This window comes from Parasteatoda tepidariorum, chromosome 9, assembly GCF_982258835.1.
Source record: "Parasteatoda tepidariorum strain Cologne lab strain chromosome 9, Ptep-v5.0, whole genome shotgun sequence".
Lineage (NCBI taxonomy): Eukaryota > Metazoa > Arthropoda > Arachnida > Araneae > Theridiidae > Parasteatoda > Parasteatoda tepidariorum.
In genome coordinates this window covers 47,005,858-47,026,141 of record NC_141763.1, presented here as the reverse complement: position 1 = coordinate 47,026,141, position 20,284 = coordinate 47,005,858, and the positions used below count along the sequence as shown (strand labels likewise).

The 20,284-nt window shown below is 30.3% G+C and overlaps 1 protein-coding gene across 1 annotated transcript in view; it reads left to right on the top strand.

Moving 5' to 3' along the window:
* LOC107456163 (uncharacterized) overlaps positions 1 to 20,284 on the top strand; it is a 37,132-nt gene that overhangs the window by 5,145 nt on the left and 11,703 nt on the right. The window contains exons 4-13 of the mRNA XM_087151721.1: positions 750 to 791; positions 2,907 to 2,945; positions 4,425 to 4,463; positions 5,225 to 5,254; positions 7,117 to 7,128; positions 8,470 to 8,526; positions 10,273 to 10,320; positions 15,002 to 15,028; positions 17,564 to 17,614; positions 19,086 to 19,112. Of these exons, the coding sequence (XP_087007847.1) occupies positions 5,233 to 5,254; positions 7,117 to 7,128; positions 8,470 to 8,526; positions 10,273 to 10,320; positions 15,002 to 15,028; positions 17,564 to 17,614; positions 19,086 to 19,112 (244 nt within the window). The 5' untranslated portion in view covers positions 750 to 791; positions 2,907 to 2,945; positions 4,425 to 4,463; positions 5,225 to 5,232. The remainder of the gene's footprint in view (positions 1 to 749; positions 792 to 2,906; positions 2,946 to 4,424; positions 4,464 to 5,224; positions 5,255 to 7,116; positions 7,129 to 8,469; positions 8,527 to 10,272; positions 10,321 to 15,001; positions 15,029 to 17,563; positions 17,615 to 19,085; positions 19,113 to 20,284) is intronic.

Here is a 20,284-nt window from a genome sequence, read left to right as displayed (position 1 = left end):
CCTGTGAGTTGTCGTGGCTCAGAGAACAGAGTTCACAACGAGGTAAACCGGGTTCGAATACCGTCGATGGCTGGTCGATACGACTCCGTATCCGGTTCGCGCACTGACCACAGTGATGACGTGAAATATCCTCAGTGGTAGACGGATCAAGAGTTAGAGTCCCTTTGCCATCAGGCTAACCGTGGCAGGTTATCGTGGTCTACCTTTCCATGTAACGAAAATGCGGGTTAGCTCCATGAAAAAGTCCTCCACGAAGACAATGCTTCCAATACTTGATCCAAAAGTTCCCTTTTCTTCTGGATTGGGTTCTAAAATTATAAGGCTACGGAGTTGAGCATTAGAAATCGTGAACCCAAAGATAGGGTCGGCTGTTCAACGACGGTTATGAAAATGTAGTCATATATGTTTTATAAAGTTTTGTTTTGTTAAAGTATCAGATTTCCTTGTTAAAATGACAGAGTGTTTTTGTTAAAATAACAAAATTTATTTGCTAAAATAACAGAGTTTGTTTAAATAACAGTACTTACCTGCTTTAAAAACAAGCGTCTGTTTTTAAATAACAGTAATTTTTGGTGTGATAAACGGTTCTATAATGGCGCATCAGCTTACAGCTTTTTACTGTTAATTTAACATATTTTTTTGCAATGCAAGAATTTAGTTCATAATTTTGTTATATAAGTTTTATTACAAAAGTGCTTTAAAAGAAATTTATATTAAAGCATTCTTACGAAAACTTAATACTTTTGCAGCTCAAGGCGGTGGAAATAACTATAACAATGGTCCAGCTTATGGTGAGTGAACTAATTTATGACATTTCCAAATATTTTTTCTTCAGAGAAACAGAAATCAATTGTTTCGGACAGAAAAATTAACTCAAGTTAGAACTATTTAATAGAGAGATATTACCTAGCTAAATGTTTGAAATATATGATGGCAAGTCTCATTTTAAGGCTTATTTCACAGATTTAAAGCAATATGCAGTCCAAATTATTAGACGCACTATAAGATTCTATGTAAAATTTTAATTATCAGGTGATAGTATACAGCTTTATTGCTTTTACTCAGCTGAGACTGGATTGCACCTATTTATTTTCGTGTATCAATTAGTTAACATTGTAATGCAATACGCTAAAAAAATACAATTAGGAAGTACAAAAAGAATCTCCTGAATATAAACCCATTACATGTATGTTTAAATATAAAAGTATAGCAAACAAACTCGTGTAAAACATGTAATTATTAAAAAACTACAGCGCGTCTAATAATTTGGTCTAATTATGATAATATACTAACATACTAAGTGATATGATAAATATTCTATATTTATATAATATATCGTAAAATTTATCCAATCTTCGAATTTGTATTATATATCGTCTAATTTCACCAATTGATACACGAACGTAAACAAGTACAAACCGGTATCAGTCGCGTAAAATGTTGAAAATCGACAAAATGTATCAGTTGAAAATCGACATGCCACGTCTTTCGGTCTGATGGGCTGATTTGATTTTCTTTTAAAGTTCACAATAATAATTTGTATTTATTGTTCATCAATCCTAAAAGAAACGTGAGTTCCAGAAAGCGCTCGTGAGTACCTCATCCGCAAATAACCGAGATTTTGCCTTGAATAGAGCAAATTCAGTTGCACATTGGAAGGCTTTGTTTCAGAGGTGTAGTGATGCACACTAGATTCATTACAAAGTTATGGTTCGAGTCAAAAATGAATATTCTTTAAATAAATCTAATGAATGTAGGAGAAAACTTCAAAATTTATCTATTTCTGCTTCATAGCAACTAAATAATCTTTGACAAATGTCTTTTATCGCGTCATTTTGATTTGTGATCAAAATTTTAGAAACTCACCTCTCTGAGATTTTTCGATACTTCAAATCAACATGAATTATAATTTGCCATCTTCTATAACTCATTTCTGTTATAGCACTATTTTTTCAAACTTTACTTTGTTAGTCATTATGAATAAGGTCACGATTTTGGTCAATTTTCACTGTCATAAGACTCATTCTTGATTGAAGAGCGCGGTTGCAATTTTCAATTTCTTCGCAGACCTATTTAGACCTACTTGTGCCATTTTCATACTTGAGCCCACGACAGGGTATCATTGCAGAACTGTGTTTGTAATCTGAGCAAAATTTCAGTAAGTTCGACATTTTCTCTCTTTAAAACTTTAATGGGATACCTGCAAGTGACGTAGTGTGGGTATCTCGATCCTGATTGGTTGTTGAAGCGTGGCATGTGTTTACGTTAGCAACTGCTCTTTCCATTCAATTTCGAGTAAGCCAAGCCTCTCAAGTATCAACTCTCTTAAGTGGCACATTCTAAATTCCTTCACAAAGAATTTATCTCAAAGATTTCAATTATTTCACTATATATTTACACAGTGACTTAACTCAAAGACAGGCATGAAGCTAAGTGGAATATAAACAAACTAATTATGCATCGAAGTTGTCAGATACCCAAGACAAAAATATAACCCGGTTACAATAAAATACATACACAAATAATAAATCTAAGTCAAGTAAAAGAATGAATTTTAACACGCCATTTTCCTGATAAAGATCAGCTGGAGCTGACGTCATAGGTCACGTGTGTGAGTATGGAACATTACTCTCACTCATGATTCAAGTTAATAAAAAAAAAGAAATTAGAAGGAACTGAACTCTGTTCGACAATTTATTTCGAATCTTCAGATAAAGTTTTATTATTGTCACAACAATGATATTAAAAATGGTCTGCTGCTATTGAAAAGTCTCATCTATATTTGATACAACTACGTAATAAACAGAATTTATAATTTTGTTGTACGAGTATTAACCTAAAAATATTTTGAAAGAAAGTTAAATTAAAGCATTCTTGCGAAATCTTCTAATTAAATGCTTTTTCAGAAAATAGAGGTCCTCCGCCGCAACAATGGTCCAACAATGGTAAGTTAAATAATATATGTTAAATAATACAGTTAATAAGCTTATGGTAAGTTAACTTATTTATTGCATTTACAGTTTTTTCCAGAAAGATTGATACCGACTTTTTGGAGCAAAAAATTGAAGCATATTGAAATGCATTTATAGAATGATATTTTTTTAGTTAAATGTCTTAAGTATATGACATCAAGCTTCATTTTATGGTTTAATTCCCATATTTAAATTTATTTAAAATTTATGCTTCATCTTAAATGTTGAAATGATTGCAATATTTAAAATTCTAAAAAAGCAACCACGACTTCTTCTTAAATATTTTATTTTAATATGGTTTTATTTCATAGATTGGTTATATAAATGTCATGAGGAATATTGATCCTTGTATATTTAACAAAATCGTATTTTTCAGTTGAGCAATATATGAACTCCATTAAGTGACACATTCCAAATTCTTCCACAAAGAATCTTTCTCAAATATTTCAATTATTTCACTATATATTTATACAGAGACCTAACATAAGGACAGTCACGAAGTCACGTGGAACGTAAACAAACTAAGTATGCATCGAAGTTGCTAGATACACAAAACAAAAATATATCACGGTTACTATAAAATACATAATCAAATAATAAATCTAAGTTAAGTAAAAGAGGTACTTGAGAAAAAATTATATTTTAATTAATTCCATGCGCAATACGCAATGTATTTATCTTTAATTAACTTTCTAACTTATGTAGAGAAACTTTGCTCAATTCTAATGCGCCATTTTGCTGATAAAGATCAGTTGGCGTTGACGTCATAGACCACAAGTGTGAGTATATATAGACCGAAGAGCCATTACATTATGACCACCCTCCATCTATAACAATGGACTCGCCCAGGTTTTCATGGTTTCTCGCCCAGGAACAATGTTTTCATGTGGCACATTAGGACCCATAATCCTCATAGAACAATACCTGACGTCTGTAAGCTTCTTGAACATAGTTGCAGACCAGGTTCACCCATTCATGGCAACAGTTTCTCCTGCGGGGGATGGTGTTTACCAACAGGATAGTGCACCATGTCATAAGGGTCGAATATGGATTGGTTCGAGGAACATTCCAGTGACTATCAAGTCATGTCTTGGCTCCCAAATTCATCTGACCTTAATCCAATAGAGCATTTGTGGTCCTACTTGGAAAACCAAATTTGTGCTGCCACGCTACCCCCTCACAATGTGAGGGAATTGCAGGACCAGTTGGTGAGCGCTTGGTACCAGATACCTCAGACTGTCTATCAGCACCTTGCGGAATCAATGCCACGGCGGGTGCTAGCAGTTTTGAGGGGTAAAGGTGATCCTACATGTTATTAGCAGGGTGGTCATCATGTAATGGCTCTTCGGTGTAGTTTATAATTTTATCGCATGGGTATTTGCACAAAAATATTTTAAAAGAAATTTAAATTAAAGCATTCTTACGAAATCTTTTAATTAAATGCTTTTTCAGGAAACAGAGGTCCGCCGCAGCAATGGTCCAACAATGGTGGTAAGTTATGTAATTTATTACATTTACAGTTTTTTTTTCTAGAAAGACTGATATCGACTTTTTGGAACAAAAAATTAAAGAATATTGAAATGTATTTATGGAAAGATATTTTCTAGTAAAATGTCTTAAATATATGACATCAAACTTCATTTTATGGTTTATTTCCTATATTTGAATAGATTTAAAATTCAAAGCAATCTGTTTAAAACCTATGTTTCATCTTGAGTCTTAAATGGATTGCAATATTTAAGATTCTAAAAAAGTAACCTCGAATTCTTCTAAAATATTTTATTTTAACATAGTTTTATTTCATAGATTAGTTTATATGTCATGTCATGAAGAATATTCATCTTTGTATACTTCACAAAATCATATTTTTTAGTTGAGCAGTAAAAAAACACGCAACGCAAGATATAAGATACAGTTTTTTTAATATAGGTGTTTTAATTAGCAAAAATAAGCGAATTTTTAAACATATAGCTGTTTTTAGAATATTTAACAAATCATGAAGTGGAAAATTTACCATATTTTCTTTCACCATATTTTATGAAAACTGAAAAAAAATTAACTGAAGAAAAATTAAACTCAAGTTACACGAATGAATATTAACATCAACATTTTCAATAATTTCAAAATTACAGATATGAAAGATGCTATATTTATGTTTTGAGTTTCCAAAGATATCGGTTTTCTACGATGTATTTTATTTTTCACGAGTAAAAATATACATGCCATAAACTTTTAATTTTTTTTTCTTTCAGGGCGTAAAATGACAATCATAAGGAAGTGGGGTAAGTACATGTATTTTAAAATTATTTTAACTTTGCAGAATGTCCCTTGCAATGTGTCCTTAATATATCTTTCAATGCTGCATGTTCAGAACTGAAATAAATTTTTTTATAAATAAGTAATCTCGAGTTTCTCAAATTAACACGTAAATGAAGAAAGCGCTTTAGAAATTCAACGAATCACTAGTAATGAAGGCGAGGCTTAAAAGCTTTTATACCGCCTTTATTGCTAGCAAAACATCAGATTTAGATTCAGGAATGAGGTTGTAGAACATCTTTACTAATAATTCTAAATTTTTCTACATATATCGTTGTTAAGACATGGTTACTTACCTCTACACTGTAAAAATTTTTTAACGTATCTTTACACGAAAAATGGTGCATAACATTTTTACACCAACGAGGTTTATTGATGTGCCACAGACATTTTGTACAACTCTGTGGAGTTAAAAGTATTAAAATATTAGAAATGTGTCTTTTCATAGCTTTTAATGTAAAGTATTTGGTCCCACTTTTGGTATTTCGTAGTGCTAAAATTTATAATAACAAGAAGATATGATACACGTAAAAGTCTGCAATGCTATTAAGATGCAATTTAGAGTAAAGAGTAAAAACAATTAGTTTAGGTTGCATACCCACACTAATAATACTTAATACCACACTAATAACACCCACTTAAAATAAAATGAGTTCGTAAATCAAACATACTCATAACACAGAGAGAATAGACGAATTCGAATTCGGCTTAAAAAAACAGAAGCAGAATTTAAATTCGAAAATTTTATAAATTCAGACATGTAATAAACAAGTTTGTACCATATACCACCAAAAACTTTTTTTATGCGGTTGATAGGGACAGAATAAAAAAAGTCGGACTCAGAAAATACATCAATGATTTATGAAATAGATAAGAGAATGCTTTCAATAGAATTAAATAATTAAATTAGACCTAAAGAAATTTTAAAAATATTTAATTCTTCACTGTACATATACATGTAGAAGTTTTCAAATTATACATTAAATAGTTTGTTGCTACTCGTCGTAATCCAAAACGCGCATCTTCTTGGAATGAATTGGTTGAAAATCGCTTGAAGATAGGATTTCAATTGATTTATTTTTTGGTACCATAAAGTCAGCGATCAGATAAAATAAAATAAAAATCATAAAAACTACATATAAATAGAAACAAAAGTAATTATTTTTTTTACCTTTAATCTCACTATAAAATGAATCCTTAATCAAATGAATCGTGTATAAAACTCTGAATACGAAGCGTATAGTATTTGAGATACACGCAGACGAGAATTTAAACGGTTTAATTTTAAAATACTAAATATTTTAACACAGCAAACGATTTTTTACTGATTTACTTCAACTTGTTTAGCGCAGAATAAATTTTAAACAGAAGAGAAAATGGAGTTGACGATAATAAATGAACTAATGAAAGTAAATAAACAGAGCATCGCGAAGTTCAGATACATCGTTGTCAAGGAGACCACGTAATCAGAGTTCGTCCACAACATGCACACATTGATAGGAAACTTTAAACTGGTGCTAACACCGTTAAGATTCATATACCGCATAAAAATAATTCGCACAAAAAAAATCGCATAAAAAAGGACCGCACAAAAACAGGTCTCACTGTATTATTAAAAACTAATGCAACAACTGACAGATGTTTAAGCATTAAAGCATAATTATCCATATTCATATTATAAAGCATATTTATAAATTTTTTATTGATTGAATTTATATAATTTATATTATGCATAGATTGTACTACATAAAAAAATATTTTTATGTATTTAAGTTTATATTTTTGATAAAAAAATATTATTAAAAACCATTATACTAATTATTTTTAGTGCCAGCAGGAGGTAAGTAGTTTCAATATTAAAATTTAAAAAATTAATTTTTGTAATCTTAGAATGTTTATAAACTAATATTTAGAGAAACTCTTTGAAGGTCGTAGTGACAAACAATGATAAAAAAATAAATAAAAAAAAGAAGTGGCAAATTTTTGTTTGGGTGCTAAGAATATTTCTTCTCTTAAATTTAGGTCACAAGTCGGAACTGTCCTAAAATTAGAACAAAGCTTTCTTTAAATTAAAAGTGGTGACAAAATTGCTTCATAATTTTTCAACGTTTCAGAGAATATATTGGCCCGTATTACCGTAAACTATAAAAATTTAACGGATAAATACTATAAAAATCCATTACAGCGATAATTCAGAATATCGAATGGAATTTTCGTTATAGCCAACTTGTTTTTATAAGCGAATCTGCATATTTAATATTAAAATAACAATGCGAGTGAATGGTGTCTTACATTTTACTTTCTTTAAATTAAAAGTGGTGACAAAATTGCTTCATAATTTTTCAACGTTTCAGAGAATATATAGGTCTGTATTACCGTAAACTATAAAAATTTAACGGATAAATACTTTAAAAATCCATTACAGCGATAATTCAGAATATCGAATGGAATTTTCGTTATAGTCAGCTTGTTTTTATAAGCAAATATACATATTTAATATTAAAATAGCAATGCGAGTGAACGGTGTTTCACATTTTTCAAATATTTTCAATTTTAATATATCGCAAACAAGGATGAAATATGGAAATTACTGCGTACTTAAAATGTTGCTATTCCCGCTTTGTAGGTCATCCCCGGCATGAGATCAATTCCTAGCTGTGGAATGTTTTCGTGGTTTTCGTCTCCATGCAACACAAATGAGGATTAGTTTTAGCAAAAAAATCTTCCACGAACGGGAAATTGTCCCTATGTTTGATCCAGGAGTTCTCTTGTCTTCCGGATGCGCTCAAAATTACAAGGCTACTGAGTTGCAGATTGGTAGCCGTAAAGTCAAATTTGGGTAAAATAAATAAAATGAGTAGAACCATGAATAGAGAATTGATCGATACTTTACTCTATCGATACTTTACTGTATCGATATTGATCGATATTTTATTCTATCCTGAAGGGGTTAAACTTGTCTTAGAAAATCAACACTATAAAAAAAAAAAAAAAAAAAAAAAAAAATACAAAATCAGGGACTAAGAGAATTTTTCGTATTGTCATTTCAGTAAAATTATTATACAAATTAAGTGTCTTCGGACACTAAAATAATTTTTCGGAGCTCAAAATTTTTAAAAATATCAACTTGTTTCAAGGGGACTAATTATTTATGTTGAAATAATGCTAATTATTCTTTAAGGTTCAGGTCCAGGTAGTGTGGATAGTGCAGCTGCTGCCTCAGCTGCTGCGGCAGGAGGTAATGACAACATACAATTATTATACCTAATATCATATAACTATTAATAAAAAGCAATTCAATTTTTTTTTTATCTTCATTACTCATTTCTACGCTTAAAATTGTTCAAAATCTTACACAATATTTTATTACTAAACCCTTTTTGCAACTATTACTAATTTATCTTTTATGGAAATTTTTGGTGACGGAGATTATCGAAGAAAATAATTGCGTTGGATTATTGGTTATTGGCTTGTGATAAATACCCAGTACACTGTTAGAAATCTCTCGGCAAAAATGGTTAAAAACAATTTATTGAATGGTTATTTTACCATCTTTAATCAACGCAGTCAAATAACCATAAATAAAATGGTAATCAAACTGTTAAGATTGATAAAAACTGTTTATTAACTGCTTTCACCGGATACTGTTAAACAATCGGAATTTTATCACACCCACTAGAACAACCTAATGAAGCTCAGCTCTTTGCAACTGCGTTCATATTATAGCCGAGCGGGCTTGTCTGCCAATCTCATGAACGGCAGAACTGGAGTTCGAGTCCTAGTGTGGACACCACACTATTTCATCCATTCTCTTCAACACATGAAGAATTTCAGTGTCCGGCATTCTCTAATGCCCTTTACCTTACGAAAAGCCGAGTTCCTATGTCCAGTTAAATATTTTTTTTCTTCACATTTTTGAAAAATGCTAGTTGGAAATGGTTAAAAAACCGTATAGTTTTATATTCATGGTCTTATAACCATACCTTTTGTAAATGGTTTTAAAACCATAAAGGAAAAAAAATGTTCTTTACCGTAAACTTTACGGTTAATCGGATGGACAGACAGCTGCCAGTTATTTTACCATAATTTTAGAATGAAAATTTTAGCAGTGTAGAGAAGTAGACACATTATTTACTCTTCAATTTTGCTTTTTAATAGATACCTCTTTTTCCTAGTTAAATTAGGACTTATTATTAAAATTAATTAAGAATAATTATTACTAATAATGGCTTGATGATTTTTTATGCTCCCCTTAAACAAGTCAGTATTATATCTCCATCAATTTTGCTTTTTTGTGCATACCCTATTTTTTCTATTTCAATTAGGAACTATTATTTAAATTAATTAAGAATCATTAGTGATAATAATAATTTTATGTTCCTCTTAAATGAATCAGTATTATTTCTTCCAAAATTTTGCTTTTTATTTGAAATTTACTTATTTTTTTTGTGTTATTTATCGTTGATGTTAAATTATTTAGTTTTACAGAAACACATTTTAAGCGCATAACTATAAACAAAATAAACATGTGGTTTCATGTAACTTAAAAAATACTAACTTGGATGCTTGGTCCACTTTAGTTTACCTAACGTAGAGAATAAAATGCAATTAAATATATGAAAACGCGCACGAAACTTCTTTTTCGATTAATCTGAAGTTATAAACTAGCAGGCAACTATGACGGTATCTTCAAAATTTCTGATAAAACAGAATATTTTGTAGTTTTATTCTTATCACTATTTGCATGGAAGTAATGACAACCAATAATAAAATTACATTTTTCAAACGTATCTTTTCATCCGGGGATAAAAGTGCCTACATTACCCTCAGACCAAATTTCAGAAATTTTATAAGATTTAAATTTTATACAGACACACAAATTTTCATTTTATTGTTACAAATTCGTCGTTTTTAGACACAAATTTGTAATTTTTTTTTTATAAATTTATATTTCGCAGTTTTAATTTTATTTATATTATTACAGGCGGAGGCGGAGGAGGAGGCGGAGGTGAAAGTTATGAACATTACGATGGTAAATATAGTTTTATAATTTCATAAACTTCGATCTTCAAAATTTATTTTAGTGAGACAGTGATATTAACTAATTTTGATTTATAAATAATATATAGTTTATCAGATGAGCGTTTCCTGTCTGATATATTTCAGATATATTAAACATAAAATTAAAAAGAAAACATTACATTAAATTGAAGCAAAATAAAATATTACATTTTATATTATAATTATATATAGATATTTTGCACTGAAAATAAATAATTTCTTTAAATACTAATTTTTTTACAGGGAGAGAAAAAGAAAAAAAATATTGTTTTGTTTTTGTCAGAATTAATATAAAAACGTAGATAGCATCACCTTTCGCATTACCATTGAAAATCGCTTCCTAATCTTTTGAAAGACATGCATTTTACGTTTTAGATTTCAGGCTAAACAAAATAAAATCATTTTCTATTTTTTAGACTTTTTAGACTTTAACCTTTTTTTTTATAACTTAATTAATTTCTTAGCATTGACGTATTAGCACACCACTTTCGTCTATACAACCGGAAATTCTCACCCCCTGAAGCGTCCTTTTTATTTTAGGTTTGACTAAAATATAATTATTTTCCCTTTTCTGGATTGCTAAAAAAATGCAGTACTTAATATTTTTATTTTATTTTATCATTTTCTTAATTTTAGTTTGGTTAGTTTTATTTTAATTATGTGAAATTGATGGAGAGTGCTTGCTCAGCAAGTAGAGTAACCACTTAATAGCAACGAACGCAGAGGCAAATAGCATCATTGGTATCTTAGAAATAATAAATTCAATTTGACGATAAAATGACAATAAATTTTACTAGTAAAAAGATGATTGATCTTCTTATTGTCCCCAAACATAGCCTTGCAGTTGAAATTTGAGCACTCTAGATTCTTGGCTGTTAAAAGTTATTAATTTACAGTAAGCATGAATAAAATATACAGGAATTAATGGTAGATTAAAAATATAACTTGTTTAAAGAAAAGGAATTTATATTGAGAAAAAATGTGTTGTCAAAACTACTAGAATGGGCTAAAATTTACAGCGTTTCTTGGGAATACCAGAAAAAAACCCAACACGTTTTGGAATGATTTTGGTAAAATTAACAATAAAAATATGGTTTTACAGTGTATAACAAATTTTGGCAAATGTGGTTAAATTTAGTAATTTCATCAGGATGCCTTAGAGTTTGGTATAAAAACCATTTATTTGGTTAAATTTTCTTTTCAGTGTTGTATTTTTTACTAAATATGTGGTAGTAAGAAATATAACTTTTAAAACCAGAATTTCCGGTAAGCCGTTAACATATGAATCGAAAAATTACTAAATGAATGATTTAAATACCGCATATTTTGAGTTAATAAGCCAAAATTGTTTTCTTTTTTTACCAGAAATGTCTTTACCGTATAGTACGGTAATTTTACTAGGATTTTTTTTTATCTGCACAGTGAAATTAAAAAGGAATCCACCACAAATTTTGTTGCAGAACAACATCCGGCAAATTTTCTGCAATCGTAACTAAAATGTTAACTCATTTTGAGTCATAGTATCATTAAATTTATTTATTGAAGGGTTAGTTTGCAGAGTAATATAATTCCAATCTATGTAAAAGTTGTAGCAAAAATATGCACTATAATTTGGTTCAAAGTACATCAATATTTTTACCAGTGTAGTGCTAACGATGCTTGTTAGGCTTTGATGCATTTCTTCACACGGGTCATAGATAGCAGTGCATGATTGATTTAAATGTCAGCAATAGCATCTATCATTAAATCCAACAAGGAGTATAAATGATTAGAAAAATAAACTACGCCAGCTTGAAAGAATGTTAAATTTAATTAATAGTTTACGCTCTACGAATTTCGCATTAAGCTTACATAAACAACCTTTTTATAACGATATTGAATCTGCCCATAACAACACAGGGTGCCAGTACTTTATAATGAAAAATCCATTTTCGCCGTAAAATTTTACGAAAAAAATAACAAAATCTGATACACAGTAATTTTTACAGTAATATTTACAGCAAAATTATTCAAGCTCTGCAATTAAATGAATATAACTGCAAAAATTGCGGCACTAAAATTTACGGATGCTTCACTTAGGGTGCCAGTAATTTTTACCGTACTTTGATCCAGATTTTTTTACAATATGCAATGTAAAAAATTTAAGACTGTATTGAACCATAATATTGTGACAATTTTCTACAACTATACTATGGAGTATCATTTCAATTCATTTCGTAGACTTGATTCTACGGCTCAGCTTGAACTGAAATATATAGTTCAATTTAATAATTTTTTACAACATGCACTGTTAAAGATTTAAGACCGTATTGAACCATAATATTGTTACAATTTTCTACAACTTTACTATGGGGTATCATTTCAATTCATTTCGTAAACTTGATCCTACGGCTCAGCTAGAACGGAAATATTGTAAATTTTAGTAATTTTTTACAATATGCACTGTTAAAAATTTAAAACCGTATTGAACCATAATATTGTTACAATTTTCTGCAACTATACTATGGAGTATCATTTCAATTCATTTCGTAAACTTGATCCTACGGCTCAGCTAGAACGGAAATATTGTAAATTTTAGTAATTTTTTACAATATGCACTGTTAAAAATTTAAAACCGTATTGAACCATAATATTGTTACAATTTTCTACAACTTTACTATGGGGTATCATTTTAATTCATTTCGTAAACTTGATTCTACGGCTCAGCTTGAACTGAAATTTTAATAATTAAGTAAATTTTTTTAGAGTTGAATCAAATTGGCATCATTTGATTGTACAAATATTAACATCATTTTTATTCAACTTGAATGAAAACATCTTTCAATTTAACAATTTATTAAAAATGCACCGTGTTATGATACAAATATAAACGACATTTTGATTCAACTTGAATGGAAACATCCTTCAATTTGACAATTTATTAAAAATACATCTACTTTGCATCGTGTTATGGTACAAATATTAAATATATAATTATTCATCTTGAACAAAAACAAGGTTCAATATAACACCTTGTTAACGCTTTATCAAATTTTAATCGCATTATGGTTCAGATTAGCGATATTATGATTCAACTTTGAACCAGTATATAAAATTTTACGTTTAACTCATACTTTAGCTTTAAATGTATTCTGTAAGATTTCGGTTTTAGTTGTGTTGTCTTAAAATGGATCTTAAAATTGTCAAATTATTACTTAGTTGTCACAAATTTCATTTTCAAAAATTCGAGAATAAATTACTGTAAAAAGTATCGGCACTCAGGGTACCTGTATATTTTTTTAACGGTAAAATCAATTTTTACAGGGACATATTACGGAACAAAAAATCTGATTTACTGTAACTTTTACAGGAATACTTAAAGTAAAATCACTGAATTATTCCAATTAAGTAAATATTTAAAAATTATGGTATATTTTACGGTTAAAATGGATTTTTTAGATGATGTGTCCTGAGTGCCAAAACTGTAATTTGATCCCGAATTTTTTACAGTGAACTTGAATATCCTTTTTTGAAGTCCTTGGTGTGGTGGAAAGTTAATAATTTATACAGGGAATTAAAACAATCTTTCAATTGGTTTTAAAATAGAATAATTTTGTATAACTCTGAAATGGTTTGTTAAAAAAATAATGATTCTTGTTGGATCATAGAAATCTGCACCAACCTTACATGAAGTTAAATGTAGTTGGGAAATAAGGCAAGTTTAGATTTCTGTTCAATGGTTTATTTTAAATTAAAATCCATATTAACGACTCATAAAAGTTGGAGCAAACTTGAACGATATTATAGTTCAAAATGCCAAGGCAAAATTTTGAACTAAATTTTCTGTGACTACGCTCTATAACAAAAAAATCGACGCACCAAGAAGCAATTATCCGACTGCTTTGAAATTTCGTATGCATGAATGTTTTGAACAGATATGGCTGGAATGATGCCGACTGGGGACGTATAGTCTTTAGCGACGAATTCCGCTTCCAACTGTGTCCTGACGATCATCGAAGACGTGTTTGGTGACACACAGGGCACAGGGCAGAGGGGGATCCTGCCTTCACTATTGCACGCCACACCGGCCCTCAACAAGGCATTATCGTCTGGGGTGCCATTTCTTTTGACAGCCGGACCCCTTTGGTCGTCATTAGAGGTACACTTACTGCACAGCTGTACGTCGACGACATTCTAAGACCTGTTTTGCTACCGTTCCTTTTGCAGCGTCCCAGTCTGGTTTTTCAGCAGGACAATGCCAGACCACATACGGCACGTGCTGCTATGAACTGTCTGCAAGCTTGTCAAACTCTTCCTTGGCCTGCCAGATCACCAGATCTCTCTCCCATTGTGCATGTCTGGGATATGATGGGAAGGCGATTGCATCTGGCACGGAATGTTGATGACCTCGTTCGACAATTGGATCGAATTTGGCAGGAAATACAGCAAGAGACCATCCGGGAGCCAGGCTAGAGCCAGGCTTGTATCCAGGCTAGAGGCGGGTCAACACCTTATTGAACTTGCTACTGTAACTCTGCAATAAATTATTCAATTGTTCTGAAATTTTAATCATTTTCGTTTCAATCAGACAACTTCTTCTTGGTGCGTCGATTTTTTTGTTATAAAGTGTATTATTTACAAATGTGACATTTTAAAAAAATTTTAAATTTCAGGACCTTACCAAGGCGGACCCGGACCAGGTATTATTGTCTTTAGTATCATAAATAAATCCTATAAATCGTCTGTATATTACCTCAAGTGACTCATTAAACTCATTATATGAAACTAGTTATATTAAACTCATTATATGAAACTCATTATATGAAAGTGACTCATTAAACTCATTATATGAAAAAAATCAAATTGCTATTAAAAAGTTTCTAAAAAATTATTTTATGGGATAAAGGCATTAATAAATAACTTAAATAACAAAACTAATTAATTAATCTTATTTTGTTTTCGTTAAATTTTTTTTCTACAAATAAAAATTACTTAACTTTGGCTTTTGGCGAATTGTTCACTTTAGGTTGTATACTAATGATATGTGGGTAGAAATGAATAAAAATACATAGATCAAATTTTATTTTTTCTTAAAAGAAAAGGGTTTGGGATTTTAATTTTAATGACAATATATTTTTCAATTGACATAAAACATTGATTTTAAATTTACCATGAACTGCTCGAAATATTAGGAGAGCAAGCTGAAAAGTGTTAAAACTTTTGCGCGATAGCCATGCACGAGCATAAAATGGAGAACACAGGTGTAACAAAACGCAATACAGAAAAAAAAAACAAAAAACAATTGTATGAGAATTTTAATTATTCGGAATGGTATAAAGAGCATGACATGATGCTTCAATTCAACAATTTGTATGTAAACATGTGAATAACATGTAAATGACAAAAAAATTGATTGTATGGAAATGATACAGAATGTTTAATATGGTGTGTAGTCCTCACGAACTGCCAAGACTTCTGCATATCTATTTTGCAACCTATTTTGAGATTAAGTTATCGACGAGACTTTGGAGGAACATTGTTCCACTCTTGATAAGTTGCGATTTCCAAATCTTGGACAGAAACAGGAGGCCATGTCATTACCGCAACGCGTCGCGCATCCTAAGCATGCTTGATCGGATTAAGATCAGGAAAACATGCCATCTTCTCTGTACGCTGCATTGTTTTAGCTTCAAGAAAGTTCTCCCCTAGACGAGCTGTATGAGGTTCGGCTTTATCCTGTTTAAAAAAAGAGAATCACCGATAACTGCAGTGTGAGATACGACAGAGGGTCTCAGGATCTCTTCTGTATACCTGTTGAGTTGCCAAAGTCCACTTATGTAGATTCCAACTAGTACCATCAAACCTCCTCGTTTGTAATGTGTTCTTTCCTGAATGAATATAGAGTTTTTCCGAGTTCTCCTTTCTCGCCATATGAAAACATGTCTGTTGTCACACTCTAAACTGAAGCGGTTCCCGTTTATAGACAGCACTAGAAAGCAATAACTTTGCATTTAGTTTCGATATTCAGCAGGCGACTTTTCATTGGGCCTCATGGTGTCCGGCTGCTAATGGAATAGACAACATTGACCTACCAGTATACAGACCATCCTCTCGTAGTACCCGATTGTTTGGCTTGAAATCCTTCGTCTGATTGTTCAAAGAAACTGTTTTTGAATTAGTGTGACATTGGTTGTTCTGTCTCAACTATCTGTTAACTGGATATATTAGTCTTTATTTGCTAAGGTAGCACGTGGACGACCTTGTCCTGGACTACGTCGATCATGTTTCTCGGAATCGATTTCACAGTCTAATAATGACCCCTCTCGTCACTCCAACAGCGTATTCCAGTCTCCTGATAACATGATAACATCTCCCGATAACATGATAACATCTCCCGATAACATTTTCAAATAACTTTTTCTCAAAATAAAAGCCGAAAGGTTGAATTTCCCCACTAAGAGAGCGAAATACAGCAGATTCTGCAAAATCAAGACTTTTGCACTCATATCCTGTTTCTGACTTTTGACGTCATGAAGGTTAATTTGCATGAGAAATTTTTCTTCTTCTGTTTTCTACTATACTTAAAACTATGTTTTGCCTTAGTTATCAAAAGAAACATTTGAGTCATGGTTATCAAAAGAAACATTTCATTAAATCCACGTGATCCGCAATTTTATTTTGGTAATGCATTTTAGGAACTTAGATAAGCTAAAAAAATTAGTCCCTTCTTTTATTTAGCTATTGGTTAGAGTTATCAAATATATTTCTCAATATTTGTTGCTGTTTACTTTCATATATTTATTATATATACCATTGCTGTATATCCCATGTTGCTATATACCATTGTATCATATTTACCACTTTGATACAGCAACTGATTTCTCAAAATGGTACAAATACTAAAACAATTTTTTAAAATATTTGTTGTTTATATCGTGAAGATTTATATAATCATAAAGCAATATTGCAGCACTTTTTCACACATCTTTATGTTGCTGTGCTAAAGTTAGATTAAATACATACGTAACAGATATGAGCCAAAGAACTTTAGGAATGGCGTGACTTTAAGTTTAATATTAAAACGCATAAGCATGTTTCAATAGTACTTTTGCAAGTATGGGACAATGCACAAATAGAATAATGAAACAAACAAAGATTTGCAAAAATGGAACAATGCATTGAAAAATGAAACGAAATCTTTCGCAAAGAGTAAACATTTTCTTTCATCCTTTCAGTTTTACAAGGACCATCAGGACCCGCTGAAGGATCAAATGATTACGAACAGTGTAGGTGTTTTATAAATTCTTAATTTTATTTACCAACTTAATACGATGGGTGAATAAATTTTTAGAGACATTATTCGCCTTTTTGTTTTTTGCACTTTTTGTTTTATACTTTTCACACATGGCACCACTTACTGTGACAGTTTTAAGTCGATAGGAGGATTTTGGTTCGGGACGCCGCTGATTTTTCATTCATAAAAAACACACAATTAAGCTAGACCCTAATTGAAAATATATTCAAAAGAACATAAATGTGTTAAAAATTCTGACGGGCATATACTTGTTCAGCAGGTCCTGATTTCTTTCGGTTGTGAAACCATAAATGATCGATTTGCTTTTGGCGGAATCTCGACATGAGTTTTTAAAATATATTGGCCAAAAATCGCCAATTTCACAAGCCATCATTAACTACATCTACAGTTTTAACGCATCTACATCTACAGTTCAACATGATTAACGTATCTGTAAACTGGTTGTTTAATAATTTAGGAATAACTTTCTTCCCCATATCTTCTCCGGGTATACAACAAACTGTTTCCGTCATACATAGTTTTATTTAATTTTCTGTAATGGTGCGTGGATTTCCATTTCGACTAATACTGTAACTTAACAGGAAAGATGATCTTGTTGCGGTTTTATTATAGGCTTTTGTCTAATACAGCAAGTTCTGATTATTTGAAGCCTTATGCCTCTTTTGCAGAAACTTAGGTTTCTGTGGAACAAATTTTGGGAATGCTGCCATAGATATACATATTTACGCAACGATTAATAATTTTTTTCCCCACAGTATACATGACTTCACGGTTGTTTTTATTTCGATCAAAGCTCCAAGCACGTAATGTCGATTTACAATCTTTTCAAAGGGTCTTATCGATTGCTGACGATGCTTCGAATATATTTCAATAGAGGTTGAACTATAAATATTTAATTAAACAAGAAATTGCAAAAAACTGAGCATTATACCTAATATTTTCGTCACCTACTGTGTTTGATTACTTCAAAACTAAATGCTTAAAATTCATATTTATTGAAAAGAAAATGACAATTTGTTTGTCAAGAATTAAAGTTCCATTCAAGAATAGAATGATTTATTAACATTCTACTCGAATAGGTGGTCATAAATCCATTTTTTTCCTTTAAATACTCGCACACTTTCTTTTCTTAGTAGAGTTCATTCTAATAATCTAATAATATTTTATAGTATTATCTTATAATATTTTAAAAAGCAAATAAGTTAATTAACATTTACTTAAAAATTATTGTTTTTTGAATTAAAATAAATTACAATATTCAATTACATATCATGATAAAGTTATGTTTGAAGTGATATTTATAATGCGAGTATTTAGAGGTGATTCTAAAAACCCTATTCTTATAGAAACTTAAAGCAAAATAAAAAGATAAAATTTGGTGAATTATGTTTCGTGTTTTATGAATTATTATGATCCTTTGTAATTATTTTTTTAATTTTTAGTTTACCATGATGTATTTGGACCTTCTCGTAAGTAGTATTTTTACGTATAAGTCATATAGTAGGAATATATGAATCAAATCTTAGCTCAAAATTATTAAAAAAAACTTAATAAATAGTAGCATTTAAAGCATTTAGAATTTAAGCATACACATTTTTCTAAAAATGAGAAGCATATAAATCATAAGTAATTGATTCGGAATGATTGTTAATTTTTCGTTGCAAATATACTTGATTGTATACATTTTAAAAATTAAAAAAGAATTATTTTAAGTTTCTTTTTCTAGACCAATTTCAGAAAGTAATAATTCAGAGAAAAACAGAAGAACTCAGAAAATAATAATTTTTTTATTATTTGAACAGAATAATGAAAAGAGCATTTATTTATTTTACATAAAAAATTCTGTTTGCTTTATAAAATTGGTAAAATCTAAACAGAGAATGTAAAAATCTGTATCCAAGGCGTTTTGAAAAATAATGAAGTATGTAAAATTTTCAAGTTTTTGTGAAAATTAAGTTGAAAATTTAAAATTCCATTCTTCTGCTTGTGTTGCTAATTGTTTCATATCCCGTAGGTTCCAAACTATTTGTTATCAACGACTGTTAGTTCACTAACTTCTATCTCGCTTTTGTAAAAACAAGGATTTATGGACTAAATTCCTTCTAATAAGATTGTAAAGTAGCTTTTAGCTTCTAAACTAACCAATATAAATGACTGTCAGTTTGTCGATTTCTTAAAAGAAAATTTCGATTCGATCGATTGATTTCTTAAAAGAAATGTATAAATCTGTATCCAAGGCGTTTTGAAAAATAATGAAGTATGTAAAATTTTCAAGTTTTTGAGAAAATTAAGTTGAAAATTTAAAATCCCATTCTTTTGCTTGTGTTGCTAATTGTTTCATATCCCGTAGGTTCCAAACTATTTGTTATTAACGACTGTTAGTTCACTAACTTCTATCTCGCTTTTGTAAAAACAAGGATTTATGGACTAAATTCCTTCTAATAAGATTGTAAAGTAGCTTTTAGCTTCTAAATTAATCAATATAAATGACTGTCAGTTTGTCGATTTCTTAAAAGAAAATGTTAATTTTATGTTTATAAGAATCACAGATTTATGAATTAATTTTTTTCTAAATAAGTTCATAAAGTATGCTGCAACTTCTAAACTAATCGATAAGAATAACTGTCTCAGTTTGCCAAGC